The following is a 21117-nucleotide window of genomic DNA, read 5'->3' as shown; positions in this document are numbered from 1 at the left end:
TGACACTTTCTGAACGGTTCCAGAGATACGACAAATGCGGGTACACGTCTGTATTTGTCCCTCAAAATTATCTGACTTATAAGCATGATAAATCTGGCTCAATTGCCTGTCAGGAAGCAAAGACTGCTTTTTTTTTTCATGCCACGCGTTTTTCTGATGAAGCTAAGAGGATTGTTTGCAATGGGAAGCTCTGTCGTTGACACTTTCTGAACGGTTCCAGAGATACGACAAATGCGGGTACACGTCTGTATTTGTCCCTAAAAAGTATCTGACGTATAAGCATGATAAATCTGGCTTAATTGCCTGTCAGGAAGCAAGGACTGCTTTTTTTTTGATGCCACGCGTTTTTCTGATGAAGCTAAGAGGATAGTTTGCAATGGGAAGCTCTCATTGACGCTTTATGATCGGTTCCAGAGATACGACAAATGCGGGTACACGTCTCTATTTGTCCCTCAAAAGTATCTGACTTATAAGTATGATAAATCTGGCTCAATTGCCTGTCAGGAAGCAGGGACTGCTTTTTTTTTCATGCCACGCGTTTTTCTGATGAAGCTAAGAGGATAGTTTGCAATGGGAAGCACTGTCGTTGACACTTTCTGAACGGTTCCAGAGATATACGACAAATGCGGGTACACGTCTGTATTTGTCCCTCAAAAGTATCTGACTTATAAGCATGATAAATCTGGCTCAATTGCCTGTCAGGAAGCAAGGACTGCTTTTTTTTTTCATGCCACGCGTTTTTCTGATGAAGCTAAGTGGATAGTTTGCAATGGGAAGCTCTGTCTTTGACACTTTCTGAACGGTTCAAGAGATACGACAAATGCGGGTACACGTCTGTATTTGTCCCTCAAAAGTATCTGACTTATAAGCATGATAAATCTGGCTCAATTGCCTGTCAGGAAGCAAGGACTGCTTTTTTTTTTCATGCCACGCGTTTTTCTGATGAAGCTAAGTGGATAGTTTGCAATGGGAAGCTCTGTCGTTGACACTTTCTGAACGGTTCCAGAGATACGACAAATGCGGGTACACGTCTGTATTTGTCCCTCAAAAGTATCTGACTTATAAGCATGATAAATCTGGCTCAATTGCCTGTCAGGAAGCAAAGACTGCTTTTTTTTTCATGCCACGCGTTTTTCTGATGAAGCTAAGAGGATAGTTTGCAATGGGAAGCTCTGTCGTTGACACTTTCTGAACGGTTCCAGAGATACGACAAATGCGGGTACACGTCTGTATTTGTCCCTAAAAAGTATCTGACTTATAAGCATGATAAATCTGGCTCAATTGCCTGTCAGGAAGCAAGGACTGCTTTTTTTTCATGCCACGCGTTTTTCTGATGAAGCTAAGAGGATAGTTTGCAATGGGAAGCTCTGTCGTTGACACTTTCTGAACGGTTCCAGAGATACGACAAATGCGGGTACACGTCTGTATTTGTCCTTCAAAAGTATCTGACTTATAAGCATGATAAATCTGGCTCAATTGCCTGTCAGGAAGCAAGGATTGTTTTTGTTTTCGATGTCCTGCGTTCTACTGGGGGAGCCAAGAGGGAACTTGAAGGAGGAAGAGAAGTCCACTTTCGTTTTTTTAGGGAAGCTCTATTATTTGCTCAGCTGTGGCAAAACATAGTCATTGACATTTGTCGTTTGTTCTCTTGCAGCCACCACGTATTTCACATGATGAGTAAGGACAGAAAGAAATATCTGGAGTACGCGGTGACGTCGGCTGATAATAAGTTGTGTACATACAAGACGGTGAATGGTGCTTCAAGCTCTGCAAATTACGGTTTCGAGTACAACAATGTGATGCCGGGGTTCCACGTGCTTCAATCCGATATTGACAACACAGGTAAAATCATGGTAGGCATCTTTTTTTTTACTCTACTATATGGTGTTGCCACGGGCTGGACCTCGTGTCCTCGGAACCCTATGAGATGCATGTCACTGCTTCTTTTGCACTCAATCCTCCCAAGCCACGCGACGCGGAATTTTTATGCAACTAATTTCTAGTTTCGGAAACTAAGACAACACACAATGCCCACACTATCTGGACGTCTGGCAACATTGCTCCTCAAAAGATCGATTTGCATCACTTTTATCACTGGTGGCGCTCCGGATCGGTTGAGGAGAGATACGTAGTTGGAATTGGAGAGCGCCCACGATGTTCTGAAGAGAGAGGCTCCGAGAATAGCACGCCGACTCCCCATACGTCCTGCGAATGACATGCGGGTGAGCGCCCTGCGAAGTGTTTTAGGAGGCTTCCCATTTAGCATTCCGCCCAGAACGACACCCCCGAAGGAAAAATGATCCGCTAATTACAAAAAAGAAAAAGAGAGGAAGTCCAGTTGCACGTGACTCACCTTGTGTGACCGACACTCTCCTTGTCTTGACGTTAAGTGACAAGAACAGACAATAAGAACCAAGAGGAATTCACAGTGGATACGTTACGTAGCTGCTCCGGAGCACTGGAGTGCGTGCCCCATGCGCCTAACAGTGATGCTGAGTGCACCTTTCGTGGAGTGCTCTAGCAAAAGTGCTGCATTCATGGGTAATAAATAAATAAATAAACAACAGTCTCGCACATGGAATCTTTGCCGGAGCGCGGGGACAGCGGTGCACGGATCATGAAGTGAGACGACAGGAATGATGAAGTCCTTCACTGGGACGCTTGGTTGGCGGTAGGCCGTAACATGATGCGGAGTAGAGCATGGAGTCCCGTCCACGTTCGTCCCACCGTTAAGTTTATGGCTCGGGAGTGTGGCGCGTATTTTCCGCTTCTTGTTGCTGGAAAAACGAGTTTCCAGATATGCAAGAAAGCTGAGTTTTAAATTGGCCCCAAGATGTAATGGTGTCTTCATGATTTTCGAACCACACTTGTGCTCTGCCGGCCAGGTAGAACATGGCATGCGCTAGGCGGGCAAAATGATTCATCCCACATGTTCACATAGCTGACTCTTTCGTACTCCTCTAGCCAAGCGAAGGGATCTTCGCATCGCTTATTGATAAAGGTAGAAATTTCCCTAACACGCCCTGAGTACACATAGTTTGAGGGTCTGGTTTGACCGGCCGTCGTCGACGGGCTCTAGGTGCCTGTAGGTACGGGAATTTTCGGCGACGGCTCTAGCAAATACAGACTCTGAAAACTTAGCACCACCACCAAATATTACGGGAAAAGATAGCTGTAGTTGTCTATTCGGTGCAGGGGGCGAGAGGATATGCCCTGTTGTCGCTGTTCCTACATGTGACGATAACGATCATTACGTGACAGTTCCAGATGCGATGACCTAGTAGGATAGAGCGACCATGTCCTTCGCAGCCCTACCCAGGGCTGCATTTTGGAAGCGAGCCCTACATTCTAAATCCAGTGACGAATACGTGCCATCTAATCCACTGGCACATTTAAATAAAAGAAGAATGGGCGAGATGACTCGAAGACGCCCGCGCTGTCTGCGAAAGCTGTAGGTGCTTCGTGCCCCCTGAACCAACTGGTACGGCATTACTGCTGACGCCAGGAGCTACAGTGTACCGGCCTTTTTGAAGGGTTACTCGTACCCCCTAATAGACGAATCACATTGTGCCTGTCGAGTTCCCAAGCAGGCCTCCACGCTTCGTAAAAAAAAGAAAGAGAGGCAGTCACCGTCAAGCTTAATCAAGAGCGCCCTTAGTGACGAACACCACAGTTCGTCAAACGTAATGGCATACAGTACACTAATTTTGTAACTCATGTCCTTGCAATCGGTACAGTCCCATGGTCATCTGGAATGAAGAATTCAATTAGCGTCACTTGTAATGTACGCCCTCGCTTCACCCATGGAGTCGATCCTCTCCTGCCGCCATTAGCAATGCGTCCACCAATGTCTGCAACCATAACATATACTTCCATTGTTAAATACAAGTAAAATGTCGGCGGCGCAAGATGCATGAGTTAGGTTGACCTACCCCAAGAGGCACAAAACCGCCCGATGCCGATGTGTCGGTTTGGTACCTCATGGAATTTGTCGATGGGGAGCCCTCTGCTTCCTGTTTGAAAACTGTTACGGTTGCTGCCAGACGCAAACATCATCAGGCTTCCAGAGGGTTCCCGCTTCCAGACGGTTACGGCTGAGAACGGCTACAGTTTCTGGAGGAACATTTTGAACCGACACGTGTTCGTCACAGGATTTAGAGTGCAGCACTGCTAATCAGCCCGTTCCATCAATTTGCTATGATACCTTGTAGTTTACCTTACCTTGTAGAATTTTTGTACGAGTGGTGAAATGCCCCACGGGAGATACGTTCTTGCGGCAGCTATAAATTCATCATTATCGTCACCATACTTTGGATGGAAGCTGTACGCTGTTGTGTTGCTGTCGTCTGCGACGGTCGTACCGCCGCATGTGCCGATTCAAAGTCCAAGATTCCAGTGCCCACTCATGGGTTAGGTCTCGCGGTTGAAGCGGCCCCTAGCGGATTATGCGGATGGGCTCCTGCATAAGGGTTGTCTGCATGATCGGTATAAGATACATACATACATACATACATGCATACAAGCATACATGCATACATAAGGTGCATGGTGGTGAGAACACGGCCTACTAGGAACATTCGGCCTGCGTTTGACAGTTGACTGCACAACAGCAGACAGCTGTTCGACATGTACAGACGCAGGGCTGTCTGTTATTCCTTTTACTCTGTGCTGCTTTCTCACTTGCTTTACTATTTACTTTGTTACTTCTACTTTCATGCCTAGGTACAATGTAACGGCACCGACATCTGGAGCGCTAGGGAGACTGTTGACGGTTTCACCCTCGACGTTTTCAAGCAACTTGTCCTTCATGAATTTGGGACGCGACCTAGTGTAGACGCTGTTACTGACTGCGCACTCATGGAAATACACGTGATCAAAACTGCACAGTCTAGCCCATCGGTATTTAACAACGTGAGTATCTTCCGTGTAATAAACAAAACAAATTTTCAGGCATTTGTAATATATATATATATATATATATATATATATAGATAGGGGAGAAAAGACACCAGAGACTGAAGTAGGGAGTAGGGGAAGTTATTTATTAAGCTGGCATTTAAACTAAGGGTCTGGGGAAGTCTACGTTTCGGCGGAAGCTCCGCCTTCTTCGGGACTGAGACGAAAATCTATGTACAAGGTCTTTTAAAAGGTTACAAAAGTGTCGTCACAGTTGGTACAATTCCACTGCGAGGCAGTCGTCAGTGAGTCATGTTCTGGAAGATTCCGGAAGGTTCCTGGGTCATCGGCCGGGGAGATTACGTGTCAGAGTCTTGGGTCGCGCTCGTTGAAAACCTGTTGTCCGGGGTGTTCTTAGAGTCATTGTGTCCAACTGTAAAGAAAAGAAGAAAAGAGGCAGCGGGCACTCCGAGGACATACAGAAAAAAAGTTATCCGGATATGCTTCTTACAGTTGATAGCACTCCTTTATCCTCATTTATTAGAGATTGGAATTTGTAGATCAAGTACGATTCGCGTTGCTCTCTGCAGCGATCGGATGTGAAATTTGACTCTAAAATAAAAAGTGCGACGTTATTAATAGAATGGCCGGGTCGACTAAAATGGCGAGAAACCGGGAGGCTACCTTTTTTCGAAACATCTGATCGGTGGTTATTGAATCGAATCCTGAATGAATTTTTACTTTGACCTACATATTGCGCGGAGCATGTTGTACATTGAATGATATAAATAATGTTACTGGAGTTACAGTCAAAGTCGCCATTGATTTTAAGGGAGAAGTCGGAGTTTGTACTCTTGACCGCTGCCGTGCTTTGCATTGATTTGCATATTTGGCATCTTTTACCATTGCATGGATGGCATCCCGCTGTAGGTGTTAATGGTTTGGGAACTTTGGAGTTGACTAGTCTATCTTGGAGGTTGCGGGCACGTCTGTAGGTAACTCGTGGCTTCTCGGCAAATATTTGTCGTGTCCGTTCAGATTGCAGAAGGATGCTATGGTGGCGGTGGAGGATACTGTTAATATTACCCGCGCCTGCACCAAAGGTAAGAACAAGGTTTACGCGGTCGCCCTTGGGTTCGTCGTTGCGTTTACCGAATAAGTTCCTCCGGTCTGTTTGTCGTGCTTTGGACAGGGCGTCTCTTACTAGACTGGGTGGAAAATTACGATTAACGAAGGTCTGCTCTAATTCCGCGAGGTTTTTGTTCAGAACATCGTCGTCCGAGCAGATCCTCCTGTATCGGAGTGCCTGGCTATAAGGAATGGCGAGTTTAGTATGGCGCGGGTGGCAACTGTTAAAGGAAAGGTACTGCTGAGCATCAGTTGGCTTTCGGTACAGGTCAGTGGAAAAGCCCTTCTCGGTTAAGGTTACTTTTACATCTAGGAAATTAACAGTCGTTGCCGAGAAGGAGTGGGTGAACTTCCTCGGCAACCACTTTCTCGGCAACGACTGTTAATTTCCTAGATGTAAAAGTAACCTTAACCGAGAAGGGCTTTTCCACTGACCTGTACCGAAAGCCAACTGATGCTCAGCAGTACCTTTCCTTTAACAGTTGCCACCCGCGCCATACTAAACTCGCCATTCCTTATAGCCAGGCACTCCGATACAGGAGGATCTGCTCGGACGACGATGTTCTGAACAAAAACCTCGCGGAATTAGAGCAGACCTTCGTTAATCGTAATTTTCCACCCAGTCTAGTAAGAGACGCCCTGTCCAAAGCACGACAAACAGACCGGAGGAACTTATTCGGTAAACGCAACGACGAACCCAAGGGCGACCGCGTAAACCTTGTTCTTACCTTTGGTGCAGGCGCGGGTAATATTAACAGTATCCTCCACCGCCACCATAGCATCCTTCTGCAATCTGAACGGACACGACAAATATTTGCCGAGAAGCCACGAGTTACCTACAGACGTGCCCGCAACCTCCAAGATAGACTAGTCAACTCCAAAGTTCCCAAACCATTAACACCTACAGCGGGATGCCATCCATGCAATGGTAAAAGATGCCAAATATGCAAATCAATGCAAAGCACGGCAGCGGTCAAGAGTACAAACTCCGACTTCTCCCTTAAAATCAATGGCGACTTTGACTGTAACTCCAGTAACATTATTTATATCATTCAATGTACAACATGCTCCGCGCAATATGTAGGTCAAAGTAAAAATTCATTCAGGATTCGATTCAATAACCACCGATCAGATGTTTCGAAAAAAGGTAGCCTCCCGGTTTCTCGCCATTTTAGTCGACCCGGCCATTCTATTAATAACGTCGCACTTTTTATTTTAGAGTCAAATTTCACATCCGATCGCTGCAGAGAGCAACGCGAATCGTACTTGATCTACAAATTCCAATCTCTAATAAATGAGGATAAAGGAGTGCTATCAACTGTAAGAAGCATATCCGGATAACTTTTTTTCTGTATGTCCTCGGAGTGCCCGCTGCCTCTTTTCTTCTTTTCTTTACAGTTGGACACAATGACTCTAAGAACACCCCGGACAACAGGTTTTCAACGAGCGCGACCCAAGACTCTGACACGTAATCTCCCCGGCCGATGACCCAGGAACCTTCCGGAATCTTCCAGAACATGACTCACTGACGACTGCCTCGCAGTGGAATTGTACCAACTGTGACGACACTTTTGTAACCTTTTAAAAGACCTTGTACATAGATTTTCGTCTCAGTCCCGAAGAAGGCGGAGCTTCCGCCGAAACGTAGACTTCCCCAGACCCTTAGTTTAAATGCCAGCTTAATAAATAACTTCCCCTACTCCCTACTTCAGTCTCTGGTGTCTTTTCTCCCCTATCTATATTCAACATCCTGGTCGTTCGAACCTAAATTTTGTAGCGTATATATATATATATATATATATATATATATATATATATATATATTTGTGCGAAAGAACATGTTCTGGATGAGGCTTGTGTGTTTTGCTTGTGTCTTTTCTTCTGTGTTCCGGCCTCAGAACATCAATTTCCATCATGTTCTCGGTGTCCGCGTTAACTGAGAGTCTTCATCCTTTTTTTTCTTCTTTAACAGCAATGCCTTTATCAGTTACGATAATTGACTGCATACTTAAGTAAAGCTAAGTAACTGGTTGAGTAAACCACATTGTGTCCGCACTCCTGAGGCGCTGCCCTCATTCATTTTCACAAATGAACTCTAGAGTTAAGCCAGATGCAAGTTCGTCCCATGCAGAGAGCACATCCCATTTCCTTTGGTGCATCCTGTGAGCATCTTGTTCCCTCTGGTGCGTTGATGTCCTTGCCGCCTTCAGAAGGATTGAGCCAACAGAGCGCGAAGAAATGGCCCACGAACCGCAGATTTGGAGGCAATGTTTTCCTTTTGAGGCTCAGCTGTCATTCTGCCTGTCATGTAAACTGGGGGAAAAGTTTGGGGATGTAAGGTCCTAGACTGCAAGACATGCCAAAGCCGCGAAACGCAACCGAGAGTACATGTGCACAAACTGCAACTCTCGTTCTCATGGTAATAAAAAAAAGAAAGAAAGAAAAGAAGAAAAGGACGCTTGCGGGACAGCGCTCATGTTCTCTCCCACACCACCACGCTCTGTGCCCTCTCTGCTACCCCTCGCCTACTCACCCTCTCGGTACCTTGAATCGGTGCCGGAAACGGTCTCGCGCGATATACTGCCTGGCGATGGGCCTGTTGCGCTCAAGTTTGCCCGGCGACGCGAGCGCCAATCGGGACCCAAGCGGGAGCGGGAGCAGTGACTGGTCCGCACAGCCAGGCATATCGTGGTTAAATATGCCGCCTTTCAGATCGCCAACGCACGGCAAACCACAACACAAATCGGGCACACAGTATTGTTGTGTCGTTTGCTACCATAAGAGATTCCAAAACGTCAAAAAATATGGTTTTATCGCTTCATCGGAAACCCTTGAGAGACAGAAAGGCGGAAAGCATTAATTGCGTCCGTACACCCTAAAAACGCCTCCAAGTTTCCGCTCTGCATTCTACCTGGAGATAATGTAGAGTTATATACAAACAACTTACGGTAGAAATTTACTTGGATATATCACAAATTCTGCCAAACAGTTATTACTTTCTAACATAACGCATGCGGGAAATATGAAAGGCTTACTGTGGACATCGACTCCCGCCGGTTCTTCTTACTGCAATGTTCGAGGGTCTTTGTGCAGTGTGATGTTTACTTCGAAAAAAGCAACCACCTTACTTACTTATTACTTACTTATGTTCTCCAAGAGACCCGCTATGAAGCTACCCCCTGGCATTTTTGTTGGAATGCTATAATGGAACACCGTGCGTGTCCCTCTCATGACCTTTAGGAGATCAAATAGATTCTCCGTTTCCTCTCCCGTTACTACATTGTCGAAAATGCCTCAGAACCAGAACGTTTTTTTTTTTTTAATTTTCACGATTTATTTGTAGAGAAACACACCAAGCAGAATTATTGACATAAAATTTTGGGGCATAATACGTCCTCTAACATCTACTTTGGCTTTCCGACACTGTTCTTATTTGTTTTATCTTCATTACAAACCCCGAAGTTTATCTTGGCGAACCCTGTATAACTACCGGCATGTATGTGTCTCAAGCTGAAATAACAATAATAGGGAGCGCACAGTTACAAAAAGTTAGGAAACTGCCGTCAAGCATTTGAGGGGAAGGGGGGGGGGTGTAGGTCGGGGACGGAACCAAACTCTAGGTTTTCTTTTGGGGGGTTCTTTTGTGGCAGCGCTTAGTGAGTGAGGGCAGAGAGGAAAATCCTACTTATAAATTGACGTTTTGGGGCGATCGCCCAACCGCTTCCCTTTGGGTCCGCCAGTGGTATAGGGGGTTAGATAAATCACTGGCGCCCGCGCTGCACCTGCAAATTCAGGGCGCGACCGTAGCCTCGGGCAGACCGATTTCATTGCCATTTTCACACTAAATGAGGAGCATTAAGAGCGACATATCGTGGTGTGGAAGTATTTATAATCAACAACCTCTTGCACACATACGAGGCGCTTGGTGCAGATATGCATGTGCAGTTCGGGGAGAGGGAGGGGTGATCTTTTCTGCTTTTCTTTTCTTTAGTTTTCAATTTCTCTTTTTGATTTTTGCGGGGTTATTTCATTTACGGGTTGATTGTGGACGTAGCAAAATTTGTCGGGCGACGAATTCCCTCCTTCCTCCGTCTTTTTTTTTGAAATATTCAAACTCAAACTAAACTCAAACTCAAAATGAGCCTCTACGGAACTTCAACAAATGACCGTCAAATGAGAATTGGATTACTCGCAGTGGTTCTCGACCGGGCATTTCGCGGAAACTTCTCTCGATGTCCCGTGAATCTGACGCACTTCTGCAAATAAAACCTTAGTGTGCGCTAGGGCTCACGTACGGCCAGCCTTGCTGCCCAAATTTGTCCGAGATCTCACCGTCAATATCGAGCACAACAGAAATGGTGGGTTTTAGTGCACCGTGCGCTATCCCCTTTGCGTACGTAACGCTTCGCGCATTTCGCAGTACAACCATCCCATCCCTTGCGTACGCAAGTGAGAACGCGTATGATACCCTAAAACTCACCGATATCGCCGGACTTCCCGGCTGAAGGTCAACGCAGCCAGCAGCTCCCTTCAGCACCAGATGAATCAGCCAACGATCTCACTGCAAAATATACACTAAAAATAATACATATATCAAAATCAGTCTTTCGACACTTGTGCGGCATGTATCCCGCACGACCTGCTTCTCCGCTCCTACATCTATGCCATTGTCCGGTAGAGGGCCTCTCAAAAGCATGCTTGGGCAATCATGTGGTCCCCGCCGCAACATAGGTCGAGACAAATGCCTTAATCCATTGCAACGTCACAGCAGGTTCCAACGAGAACTTTCCTCGTATTTCAGGCAGAGGACTTCCTAACGCCTACCATAAAATTGAGTCCGGGAGCCTACATAACCTGGATGGGCTCCGTCGACACCGAGTAAGTCTTTCATTCCCTGGTTAAAGTGCGTGAAAGGGAACAAAATATACATAGGGTATACCTCCAAATGAAGTGATCGAAATCCCCATTGCAAAATAAACTGCTGTAAATAAATGTTTCGTTTACCCCCAATTGACAATAAGCTGTCTAGAATGCACAGTCGCGCGCGGGAAAATGCCAGTACCGAACTTGGAATAACCTGGAGATGGAATGCAAACACTGGGCTTGGACTAACCTGATAAGCTAACGAGCTTATGTGTGCGCCCTGCTAAGCCGATGGAATCAAAAATGAGGCTTCATTCGCCAGGAAGACTGGCACACATCGAACACAAGTGAAGCTGAAAGGTTCATGGACCATTTCTGGGTACGCGTGTGCGCATGCCTAGCCACTCCTGGCGGTGGCCGCCATGTTTGTTTACATGAAAACATGCTGTAGGCTGTGATGCCAATTGGCGAAGCTTTTTCTCGCAATGCCCGTAATGTGTCAACTGCGGAAACACGAAAGGCAGAAATGTCGGTGTGTGGTTCTTCCGCTTCCCACCCTAAAAGCATCACTGAAAGATGCGGGAGCTTTGCATTCGCGCCGTTGGGCGAATGAAGAAAGATGGTTCTGGGTGGGTAACGACGATGAATTAACTTGTCACGCTCTCCGTCCCCAACATCTTTCTCTTTGCGGGTGTTGGCGCATGCGCTTTGAAGTTTCTCGCAATGCCTGCAACGTGTTGCGTCGAACAGTACGAGCGTCGCCATGATAGTTGGCATGAAAACATGGTGTGGTATGAATAAGCCTTAATAAGTTTTCCCGTGGTTTCTTGGGGTGTACCACATGTTGTTTGCTTCTACAGAAGCAGGCACTACCATTCAAAACAAGCGTTATCCTGCTATATTCTCAAAAAATGCCAGCTACGCCCGCGTGGTCTTAATTTCTCATAATTATTTCGTCGTCTTGTCATCATGTCGTCTCTCGCCGCCAGGAGTGACGCGTACATGGAAATTGTCCATTGGTGGACGTTCAACACGACATGTCCTCTTAAGACACAACCTAGTATTTTCCTTTTTCGAGACTATGAAGTCGGAAATGAGGCTTGCGCTGGGACGCCACGATTAGTCACGTGACATGGGAAGACACATTGCCGCACCACGGTCACAGTAGGAGCGCACACCCTAAGTCCGTGCAGTATGCTTGCAATCACAAGGGGCTATTGTGAAAAAAAAAAAAAGGAAAGGCTGTTGTCTCATTCGGCCCGCAGTAAGACGCCTGTCAATATCTCCAAGTGTCTCCATGTCATTTGGCTTGAATGCACTCAAAGGCTCCGTGTGACGTCACGCCACTCACATCGCTTCTTCGAGCTGGAACCACCTTTGATTGGACCCCCGACTGTGACAAAGCTTTCGTCAACCTAAAGGCTGCATTAACTTCGGCGCCCGTGCTTTTCCCACTTCGACCCGCAGCGTCCACCGAGATTAATACTGACTCCAGTGGGTACGGCATCGGTACTGTTCTCGCTCAGCGCCGTCCCAATGTCCGAACTGAATGTGCAGTCCCCTTCGCGCGCCAGCTGAGCAGAATTATTCTGCAACCCACAAGGAATGTCTGGCAGTTGTTTTGGCCCTATCCAAGTTCCGTCCGTGTCTGTATGGCGATCTCGCACTCTAAACCATAAAGTGCAACCTAGGCTTCTCTAATTCACGCATGAACGTTCGTGCATCAAGCGCAAAGTTCGTTGTCTCCGTCCCTAAGTCGTTGTGTCCAGCCTGCCGGTGATCAGGACCACTGGGAATCAGAGCGAAGATGAGCAAAAATGCGTCGTGCGGACGAATAATTAGTTCGTAGATATAATACGCACCTTATATGACTCTAATCTTTAAAGCGTCGAACGAGTTTCTTCAATGACCGAACAGACTCGTCCTCGCTCCCCGACGTTTCAAAACAAACTTATTTGTGAGCGTTTGCAAGAAACGCATTCTTCCCAAACATGCGTTCCCTCACGGTCACGGTTCCACTTATTGCACTTATTTGATAGAATGATAGTGCTCACCCATTGCGGCACTGCTGAATAATGGAATTTATTGACTGGTATTCGGAATCACGCGAAATATTTTTGCAGCGAATGATCGTGAGAAGGCGTCCGTACTCATGCGCCGGAAACACGAGGTACACATGAGGTACAGCCGCTAGAGACTCCGCTTAAAAGCTACTTAGCCGGTATGGATGGGTCTCGGAGCGCTTGTACCGCTTGAATTTCGCAGTGGTCGCGAACAGTACCTGCTGGTTGAGGACTGTACCTCATGTGTACCGCTTGACCCAGGTGCGGGTCCCCTTTCATGCGGTACATATCGGGTGCCGGATTTCGAGTGCGCCGGAAGATTGTGGGACTGGGACGAGCCGTCTAAGCGTTTAGCACGATTTCGCCCACAGAAACGCACATCAGTTTGTACCTACCAGCTTGCGTGTCATAGTGGTTTCCGCACTTTCCGCTTTTCACGTTGAGACTGGGGGGTGACACGGATTCGAATCTCCACGCCGAATGCGCAGTCCGGGTTTTTCCCTCGGTTTTCCGGCATACTTCCAGGACGAATGTCGGCACAGTTCCCCTTGAAGTTGCCCCAGGACGTATACTAACCCCTCTGCTTCATCCCGCATTGCTTCCTGCTGTCCTCTCTCCATCTGTCCTATGTCTGTATGCTGCTCATAGCTATACAGCTGCATCGCGGCGCAAACATTAAATAAAATAAAATGTGGTACCTTTCTTTCCTTATTCTTTCATCTGGTAATCGACGGTGTTTCGAACGGCATACTTGCAGCAACGCCGTCGTCATCAAGGATGACACCACGGAGCTGTTCAAGCACACAGGGAAGGCCCCCAAACTGTCCATCATGATGAAGGTTATGAGGGACAGCATCATCATAGGCGAGGACGGCAAGCCTGCTAAGGAGGTTGCAGTGGACAGATACAAGGTCACGGATACAATGATGAACAGATCCAAAATCTGCGTCAGCAAGGAATTCAAGCTCACCAACTGCTTCGTGGTAAGTCGATGGAAAAAAAAGGGGGGAGTGGGAATCATTGTGAAAGGGCAGCGACAGTGGCATGGCCAGCGAGGGAGAGGGGAATTCGGGGGTTGTACCTTTTAATTGCACCTTTAGTGGTACATTTGAGAGAGGGAAAGCGGGGTAAATCCTGCTCCCCCGTGCAAATTCCCTGTAGAACCCATCGTCAAATATTTTACTGGCTGCGCCACTGTGCAAAAACTTTTGACGTGTGATGTGAGAATCGTGAGAAGAAAAACGCCTTTCTTCTTCGCCGGGTGGGACCTCACTGACCACCTGAATCGATCAGTCCAACCACAGCAGGAGGTCGTTTGAGGGGACCAATCCGGAGGCATCTCAGCATTTTTACTCAGCGTTAGTTTTGTGTTGGGGGTCCAAGTGACAGGATGTTTTTCATCCCGCCATGATAAAAATTCTGCGTTTTACTACACCTTTAATAGAATAATAACATTATTAGTTAACATAACAATTAATTAATATTAATATAATATTAATTAATATTAATGTAATATTAAGATTTTAGTTGCCTCGTGCATTGTTAAAAATGCTTGCGTGGATAGAAAAAAAATACTGTCTATGAGCTTACAGCAAGTGAGATATTCGAGTCACGACCGAAAGCCCGTAACTGGGTCGTGGAACATAAATATCCCTAGAGATAGGCGTCACGATGCAGCACGTCACTCTCTATCTGCAGTGTGAGATCTCAGAATGTGAGAGCGTGTCTCAGACACATGCAGGGCAGGGACAGGCGTCGTGGAGTGGTGCTTTCTCCCGCGGGTGAAAGAAAATATGTACAGCCTCTAGACGTGCTACTCAGTGGAGTTTACGCGTATGTCATTCCCAGAATGGCGGGACAGCTACTCTTAAAGTTGGCTTAACCTGTGTACTCATCGCCCTCCATTGAAGCTAAGCATTCCGTGTAGTTTCCATAGAATATCCGTTAGCATTGAGGGTTTGGAAAAAGTGTCCACACCTAGGGGTGCATCTAGGCTTGATGCATGTTCCCATTTCGGAGCCACATTGCATTTTTTTTTTGTTCATTTACTACACGCATGCCCTCGGTGTTGTTGCCTAGCAGATGTGGCAGATGGCGTTAAAAGTTCCCTTTCTTATCTCTCCTCATCGTCCTTCCCCGAATTGTTCCTCCTCACATACCCTCGTGCTAGCCTGTCAAGTTGGCTTTCTTGCATGGTTATCTGCTATCCTGCGAAGCCACTTTTCTGTGTCGTGTCCCTGAATTCTGGTCATGTCAACTGGAGTTCTCAGCCTGGCGCAGCCGAATGTCCCCACCAGGGTAGAATTGCCATGACGAGGGTATGTCACACATGTCACACTGTGCGCACTCCGGGATGGGACAGACACCCCTACCGACACCCCTAATGTCCCAAAACCTCACAACTCACGAAAAAAAAAGTAATTCCGGCGTCTGTAATTCTTTAAATTTGTGTCGCGACTGCTTCTAGTTGCAACTCACTAAGGGGGCCAGGTCGCACGCGCTAGCAGTGCTTTCGAGACGCCTGGAAAGGCAATACAAGGAGACACCTTTCAATTCAGTTAAGGCTCTTGACAGCACTAAAATGCACCCTGAATAGTTTAGCCACAGGCGGTGGTAACGGTGTGATTGCGGTTCGCAAGTTCGCGTCTGTTAGATAACGCCAGGTGGTCGATGTCATTCGCCGTCCTAACCTGCAGCATTTTCCCCAGTGCTCCATCTACGTGGAAATATGCTCCGAATTACGTTAATGTTAGGTTCGTTACGCAATGGAGTCACATGTTCTAGAGTAGAGGTCTTCAACTCAAACTGAGTCGTGGGCCGCACTGGCCTGGCCGACACCACGGCGGGTCGCAGATAGTGAACGTGCACAAAAACTGCATCTGATTTCGGGGATCGCGTCGCCGAGCACGAGTGCCGTAGCGGCAACGTTCTCAACTGTCCTTACTATGAGGCAGAACTCGTTCTCCCGGTGATACATAGATGCCATTGGCTACCTATATGATCCTATCGTCTAGAAGAGAAGCAAGAAGGAAATATGCAGCAGAACAGACAATATCGACTTTATTACAGCCAAATGCGGGAGGCTATGCAACTCGGAATAAACTATACCCGAACGAGGTTACAGGAGGACAGCTCCTAATGATGCTGTGACGACACTTGAGGCCTCTTCTTCCTCACCAGATTTCCTACGTTCACTTGTAGGTTGACCGGAGTTGCAATTCTCAACTGCGCTCGAAGATGGTCGTCAGAGAGCTGGGACCTTAGCTTAGTCTTGTTGGTATTCATTTTGAAAATAATTGCTCGCATACGGATGTGCTTCCAAACATCGACAGAGCATGTCGGACATCGGACAGGGAAACGTTTCCCATCTACGTATTTGTAGAACTCGGGAGTGCCGATTTCGTAAAAATTTTGTCACATTGTGAAATTGCACTGGAGATCTATTAGTTTCACCTCGAGCTCGGGCTTAACGTCTTGTGGAAGAACAGGAAAGGGGTCGGTGAACAGTTTAAACATCACCTCGAGGACCTCAAAGTCATGAAATCTTGACATGAACTCACGTCGCAGCACCGACACTACCGACCAGTATGTGCGAAGCGTTTCCCCGGTCTAGCAGTCAATGGCTTTTAGACAAGGAAAGTGGATGATGTCCTTTGACCTTAGCTCTTTCTCCCAGAGTTCCTGCTTTCTCACAAAACATTTGACGCTCTCGTACATCTCTTATCAAGCGAGCTCTCACCTGGAGCCCAGTATTCAGTATGTTCAGGTGGTTAGTTATGTGGACCAGAAACGCGAGTTCACGTAACCATTCGCGGTTGGCCATTTCAGCGCACTTCTTGCTCTTGTCGTGAAGAAATTCCGTGATTTTGTCCCGAAGATCGAAGAAACGTTGAAGTACTTTCCCCTGCTGACCTCTGTATGATAAGGCAGGTATTTGTACCCGGCATGCAAGCTTTGAAGGAAATCAGCAAACAGAGGATCATTCAAGCCTCTCAACCTCTCGAAGTTAACGGTATTGGCGACAACGTCCATGACCTTCTTAAACTTAACTACGACGCAGAACAGTGCCTCTTGATGTAGGACACAGTGAATTGCTGGAAGTTTCGTGGGCACGCCTTCCTCTGCAAGGGTTTCTCGAAGGCGGGCTACCAGACCTAGACTGCGAAGAACTACTGAAGGTAGTTTACAAGACGTCACTGTGTGCTTATCACATTGTACAATGATTTTAAACACGACCTGAGAAAGCACAGAGCGTCGAGGGTGGTATTCCCCAGTTCGGAGCGAGCTTTTGTGCAAATACTGGCTGCCGAACTGAAGGCACATTCAGCTTACGCGCTAGAGGAAACGACAGTCAGCAAGTATCTGTACGCGGGTGTAGGCAGTGGTCGTCCTCTGCCACCTCCAGTCATAAAAACTACCATCTCCTTATGAAGGAGTTTGATTTTCCTGGCATATTGGCTCTCACGAAATCCCGGGATTTTCCGGAAAAAATCACGGGACTTCGGGACTTGAAAAATTGGCCGGGATCCCGGGGTTTCGGGATATACCGTTTCACAACCCTAACCATGCCGCTGGCAAGGGAGGCATAACGGAATGGCGAGTTCCTTGATATAGTCCTCAGTTCTGGTTGTGTCGGGGAAGCTGCTTTGTGTAATTTGCCACACACACTTGTTTGATAAATGTTCTCGTTCCAATAAACAGCAGTCTGGGGTCCTCTCCGTTAAATGGCCGTAGCATCAGCTCACCTTCGCCTTCGGCAACAACGCTGGACGCACACCCGACGTAAGTTGCTTCAATTCGCTATTTCTGATGAAATGATATGTTGTCTGGCATGACGCGTCTGCTCGCCAGAGCCTTGCATTGACAAACAAAAAACAACAAAGCGAAAAGTATTTGGCTGAAAACTTTCTACCTGATCATTAAACGTACAGCTTAGCAAAGAAGTTTACGAGACAAATCGGGTGCAGCATATCTCCAGATGCACGAATAGACGGTCCCCCGTTTCTTAGTCGACCTCTCCCTAATCGCTAACAGGGTGCCGCTGCGAAGGAGAATTACGTTAGTGCTGTGTTCCATAAACTTTTGTCCGAAGCTGTACATATGGTTACTGCATAGGGATCCTAAACGCGATGTTCAGAAATTCCTTGTCAAGCTACATACTTGTAGAGATACTCGCCTAAATTTCCTTTTATATTCATTTTCATTTCATTTATATTCACAAGGTATGCGGGGCTTCGGTAACACAGGAAATACACCGGTCGCGGAAGAACACTAATCTGCTAATTGCTGTACCGCGTCTGGGTACGTGCCCTAATGGGTGAAAGAAAAGGCTACGAAAATCGTCGTTCCGAGACGCCCAAAAAGTCGGCAGCTCCTAGGTCCTCTTCAAGAGAGACGCAAAGAGGGCGAGGAGGACGTGGACCGGCCCCTGCAAATTTATTTTCTATGCCTTGCCTGAAAATGGCAGCGAGGAAAAATAAAAAAAAAGGCAAGCAGGCAGTAATTTATTGGTTTTGATTTACATATTTTTTTCATGGTTGGTCGCGACGAGCGCAAAAGGATGTAGTTCATTGGTGTAGTTCATTGGTGTTATGATGTAGTTCATTTGTGGATAAGGGAGTGGAAGAGTGTGATTTGCGCTCCACTGCGATCAGCCACATGAAAAAGATGTAAACCGAAACCAATTACTGCAGCAAATCACCCGCTTCAGTGGCAGATTTTTCTCTAAAAGGTGTCCACTGAAGGTCCCAATAGAGGCAGTACCCATTTTAATGCTTAATGCTGTTTCACAAAACTCATTTGAATTTTTATTTAAATAATGTGCGCCTCCTAGTCATTCACACGGTACGCAGCCTGCACGTGGCATCGGACTTGAATCGATGGTATTAGACACTTGTAAAAAAGAAAGTTCTCCGATTGGTGCACCCTTTCGCGAATTATTTAGCCCGGGCATCTAACTGAAACACGCTGTATACGAAGAAAAGGTGGCAGACGAGATGCATGACGATGAAGCCTGACCATCTGCGTAACAAGAACAGAGGCATAACGTAACAACACAACACGAGGTCGGTGGGGGTGACGGAACTAGTTGCCATAGTCGGCCACACTGAGGTAGGCAACGCCATGACTACCGGAGAGAGGATGGCGCGTGCTGAGCCGACTGTAACTGCTGAGATTTGTCCTAAAGGGTACCCAGGGAAAACGCCTAGACAGCAGAGCTGGGGCCTGGACTGGATCCCGGGTCACCTCTCAGTTTGGGCTTCGAATGAATTTTTTTGTTACCTTACGCCTCTGTTGTCGTTATGCCCAAGCTCAGGCTCTGTCGTCATGCTTCGGATTCAGCACTTCCACGCCTCGCAACAAGGACTGAATCAAAGTTGCAGTTTCTCTTCGCTCTTTTCTCAGTGCCTCTGTATGAAGCGAGATATGCCTAGGGGCGCCACTCCGACTAAACAGTTAAATGGGAGGTGACCCATGACAACGATACCCCACACCCCTCGAGCTCATCCTAGAAATAAGGTTGTTTCGCGGTATGATGAATCTCACTTTTTCTTTCCTTTTCTCTTCCTTCCAGTAACGACCCTGCGTTTGGACGAAACTTCACCCAACAGAGCAACGTGTTTATTTAGGAATAAACACCCACTTGCACGAGTGCTTTTAGAGCTTGGCCTCACTTGTTTTTTCATTATATTTTTGTATTCGGTAGTGGCGCTGCGAATCGGCCGTGGCTAAGACCGCCGTACACAGATGGAAACAACACAGTAGGAAGGAGTGGGGGTTGGTATATGCATCCTGGGTGAACTTCATGGGGAACAGTGTCGACATTCGTCGGTCGCAAAACCCAGGGGAACGCCAGCTGGCGCAGTCGGAGGTAGGATCAGAGCCTGCTACCTTCAGGACCACCTTGGCTACCACGAATCAACAAATGATCTTACCCAATCGGATATGTCGCTCGTCCCATTGAAGTTTGTGTAGTAATAAAAGAGCTTTAGTACATCGTGCGTACATTGCCTTTGCGTACGTAGCGGTATGTTGAGCTGCAATGACGGGTGTGCTTATCATCGTATCCAATGCATGATGGGGGTTCCTCAAAAGAAGCATAGCTCGAGTCGTCGCTCACTGCGAACGATGCGGATTCGCCATGAACTACAGGGGAAAGCTAAATCTCCGCCTCAGTTTCCGTTAATCAATAAAACATTTTAGACGTCGAAGCTTCCTTCAGTAGCAGTTGCCCATTCTGCTTGCATTTGTGGTTGCCTATTAGGGGGACAGGAACGTCGAGGCTGTCACGTGATAATGGAAGACGAGTGTGCCTACATTGGCAGGCACCTGTACACCTCTATGCGCTAACATGTGCCATGATGTAGATGTTTGTTCCGCACCTTATCAGTAAAGAGGCATGGGCGTGTGCATGCCTTAGCTCCCCAGTTCGGTGAACAAGAAAATAAATGATAGGTGTAGGCTTTGATAGGTGTAAAACTAGTAAAACGAAGTGGTGGTATCTGATATTGATGCTGATGATGATGATGATTACAGTTTTTATGGCGCACGAGCATCTAAGGCTACATAATAATAATAATAATTGGGTGTTTACGTCGCGAGACAACTGAGATCATGAGCGACGCCACAGCGGTCGGTCTGTGGATTGCTTTTGCCCACCTGAGGGTTCTTTAACGTGCGATGAAAGCTCATCACACGGCACCCCGTATTTTAACGTCCCTCGCGGAAGACGGCGTGTCTAAGCAACTTGTACCCTGCCACCAAGTTGCTGGCATCCTCGGCCGGGTTCGAACCCGCGATCTCGAGTTCAGAAGGCGAACACGCTACCGACTGAGCCACCGAGGCCGGTATCTAAGGCTACAGTGCGCCGAAACAGTGATGTGTGTGGCAAGGTAAAACTTCACCGTTCAATTAACATCAAATTATCTCAGAATGTGAGATGTAAACCGCAGTAAAAGGAAAGTCATTCACTTATAAAACATTTAAATAGCCAACATCTCTAAAAAAGTTGAAAGTTCTCTTGTAGGGTAAAAGTGGTTCATCCCCAAGCACTATAGCAGGGTGAAAAGGCACTTGATATTGTAAAATTATTTAAAATGACGACGAGAGTGATTTTTGTGTAATGGACATGTGATTAGAATGTGGACCACAGAGAGTTGCTCCCACA

At 46.9% G+C, this 21117-nt stretch overlaps 1 protein-coding gene and 1 long non-coding RNA gene across 2 annotated transcripts in view; one reads left to right on the top strand and one right to left on the bottom strand.

Annotated features, from left to right (window-relative positions):
- The window catches only part of LOC135378833 (uncharacterized), a 78219-nt gene extending 58607 nt beyond the window's left edge, over positions 1–19612 (top strand). Inside the window, exons 2-7 of the mRNA XM_064611945.1 lie at positions 1655–1853; positions 4723–4911; positions 10826–10902; positions 13708–13933; positions 17652–17732; positions 19525–19612. Of these exons, the coding sequence (XP_064468015.1) occupies positions 1655–1853; positions 4723–4911; positions 10826–10902; positions 13708–13933; positions 17652–17684 (724 nt within the window). The 3' untranslated portion in view covers positions 17685–17732; positions 19525–19612. The remainder of the gene's footprint in view (positions 1–1654; positions 1854–4722; positions 4912–10825; positions 10903–13707; positions 13934–17651; positions 17733–19524) is intronic.
- LOC135378835 (uncharacterized) lies at positions 8028–11292 on the bottom strand. The gene is made up of 3 exons (XR_010418585.1): positions 11138–11292; positions 10505–10599; positions 8028–8337 (listed from the first exon to the last, which is right to left on the bottom strand). It is a non-coding gene; the product is annotated as an uncharacterized LOC135378835 (long non-coding RNA).
- Positions 19613–21117: the final 1505 nt, after the last annotated feature.

The sequence above is a fragment of the Ornithodoros turicata genome, chromosome 1, assembly GCF_037126465.1.
Source record: "Ornithodoros turicata isolate Travis chromosome 1, ASM3712646v1, whole genome shotgun sequence".
Lineage (NCBI taxonomy): Eukaryota > Metazoa > Arthropoda > Arachnida > Ixodida > Argasidae > Ornithodoros > Ornithodoros turicata.
The sequence above is the reverse complement of the archived record's forward strand: the minus strand, read 5'-3'. Positions and strand labels throughout refer to the sequence as shown.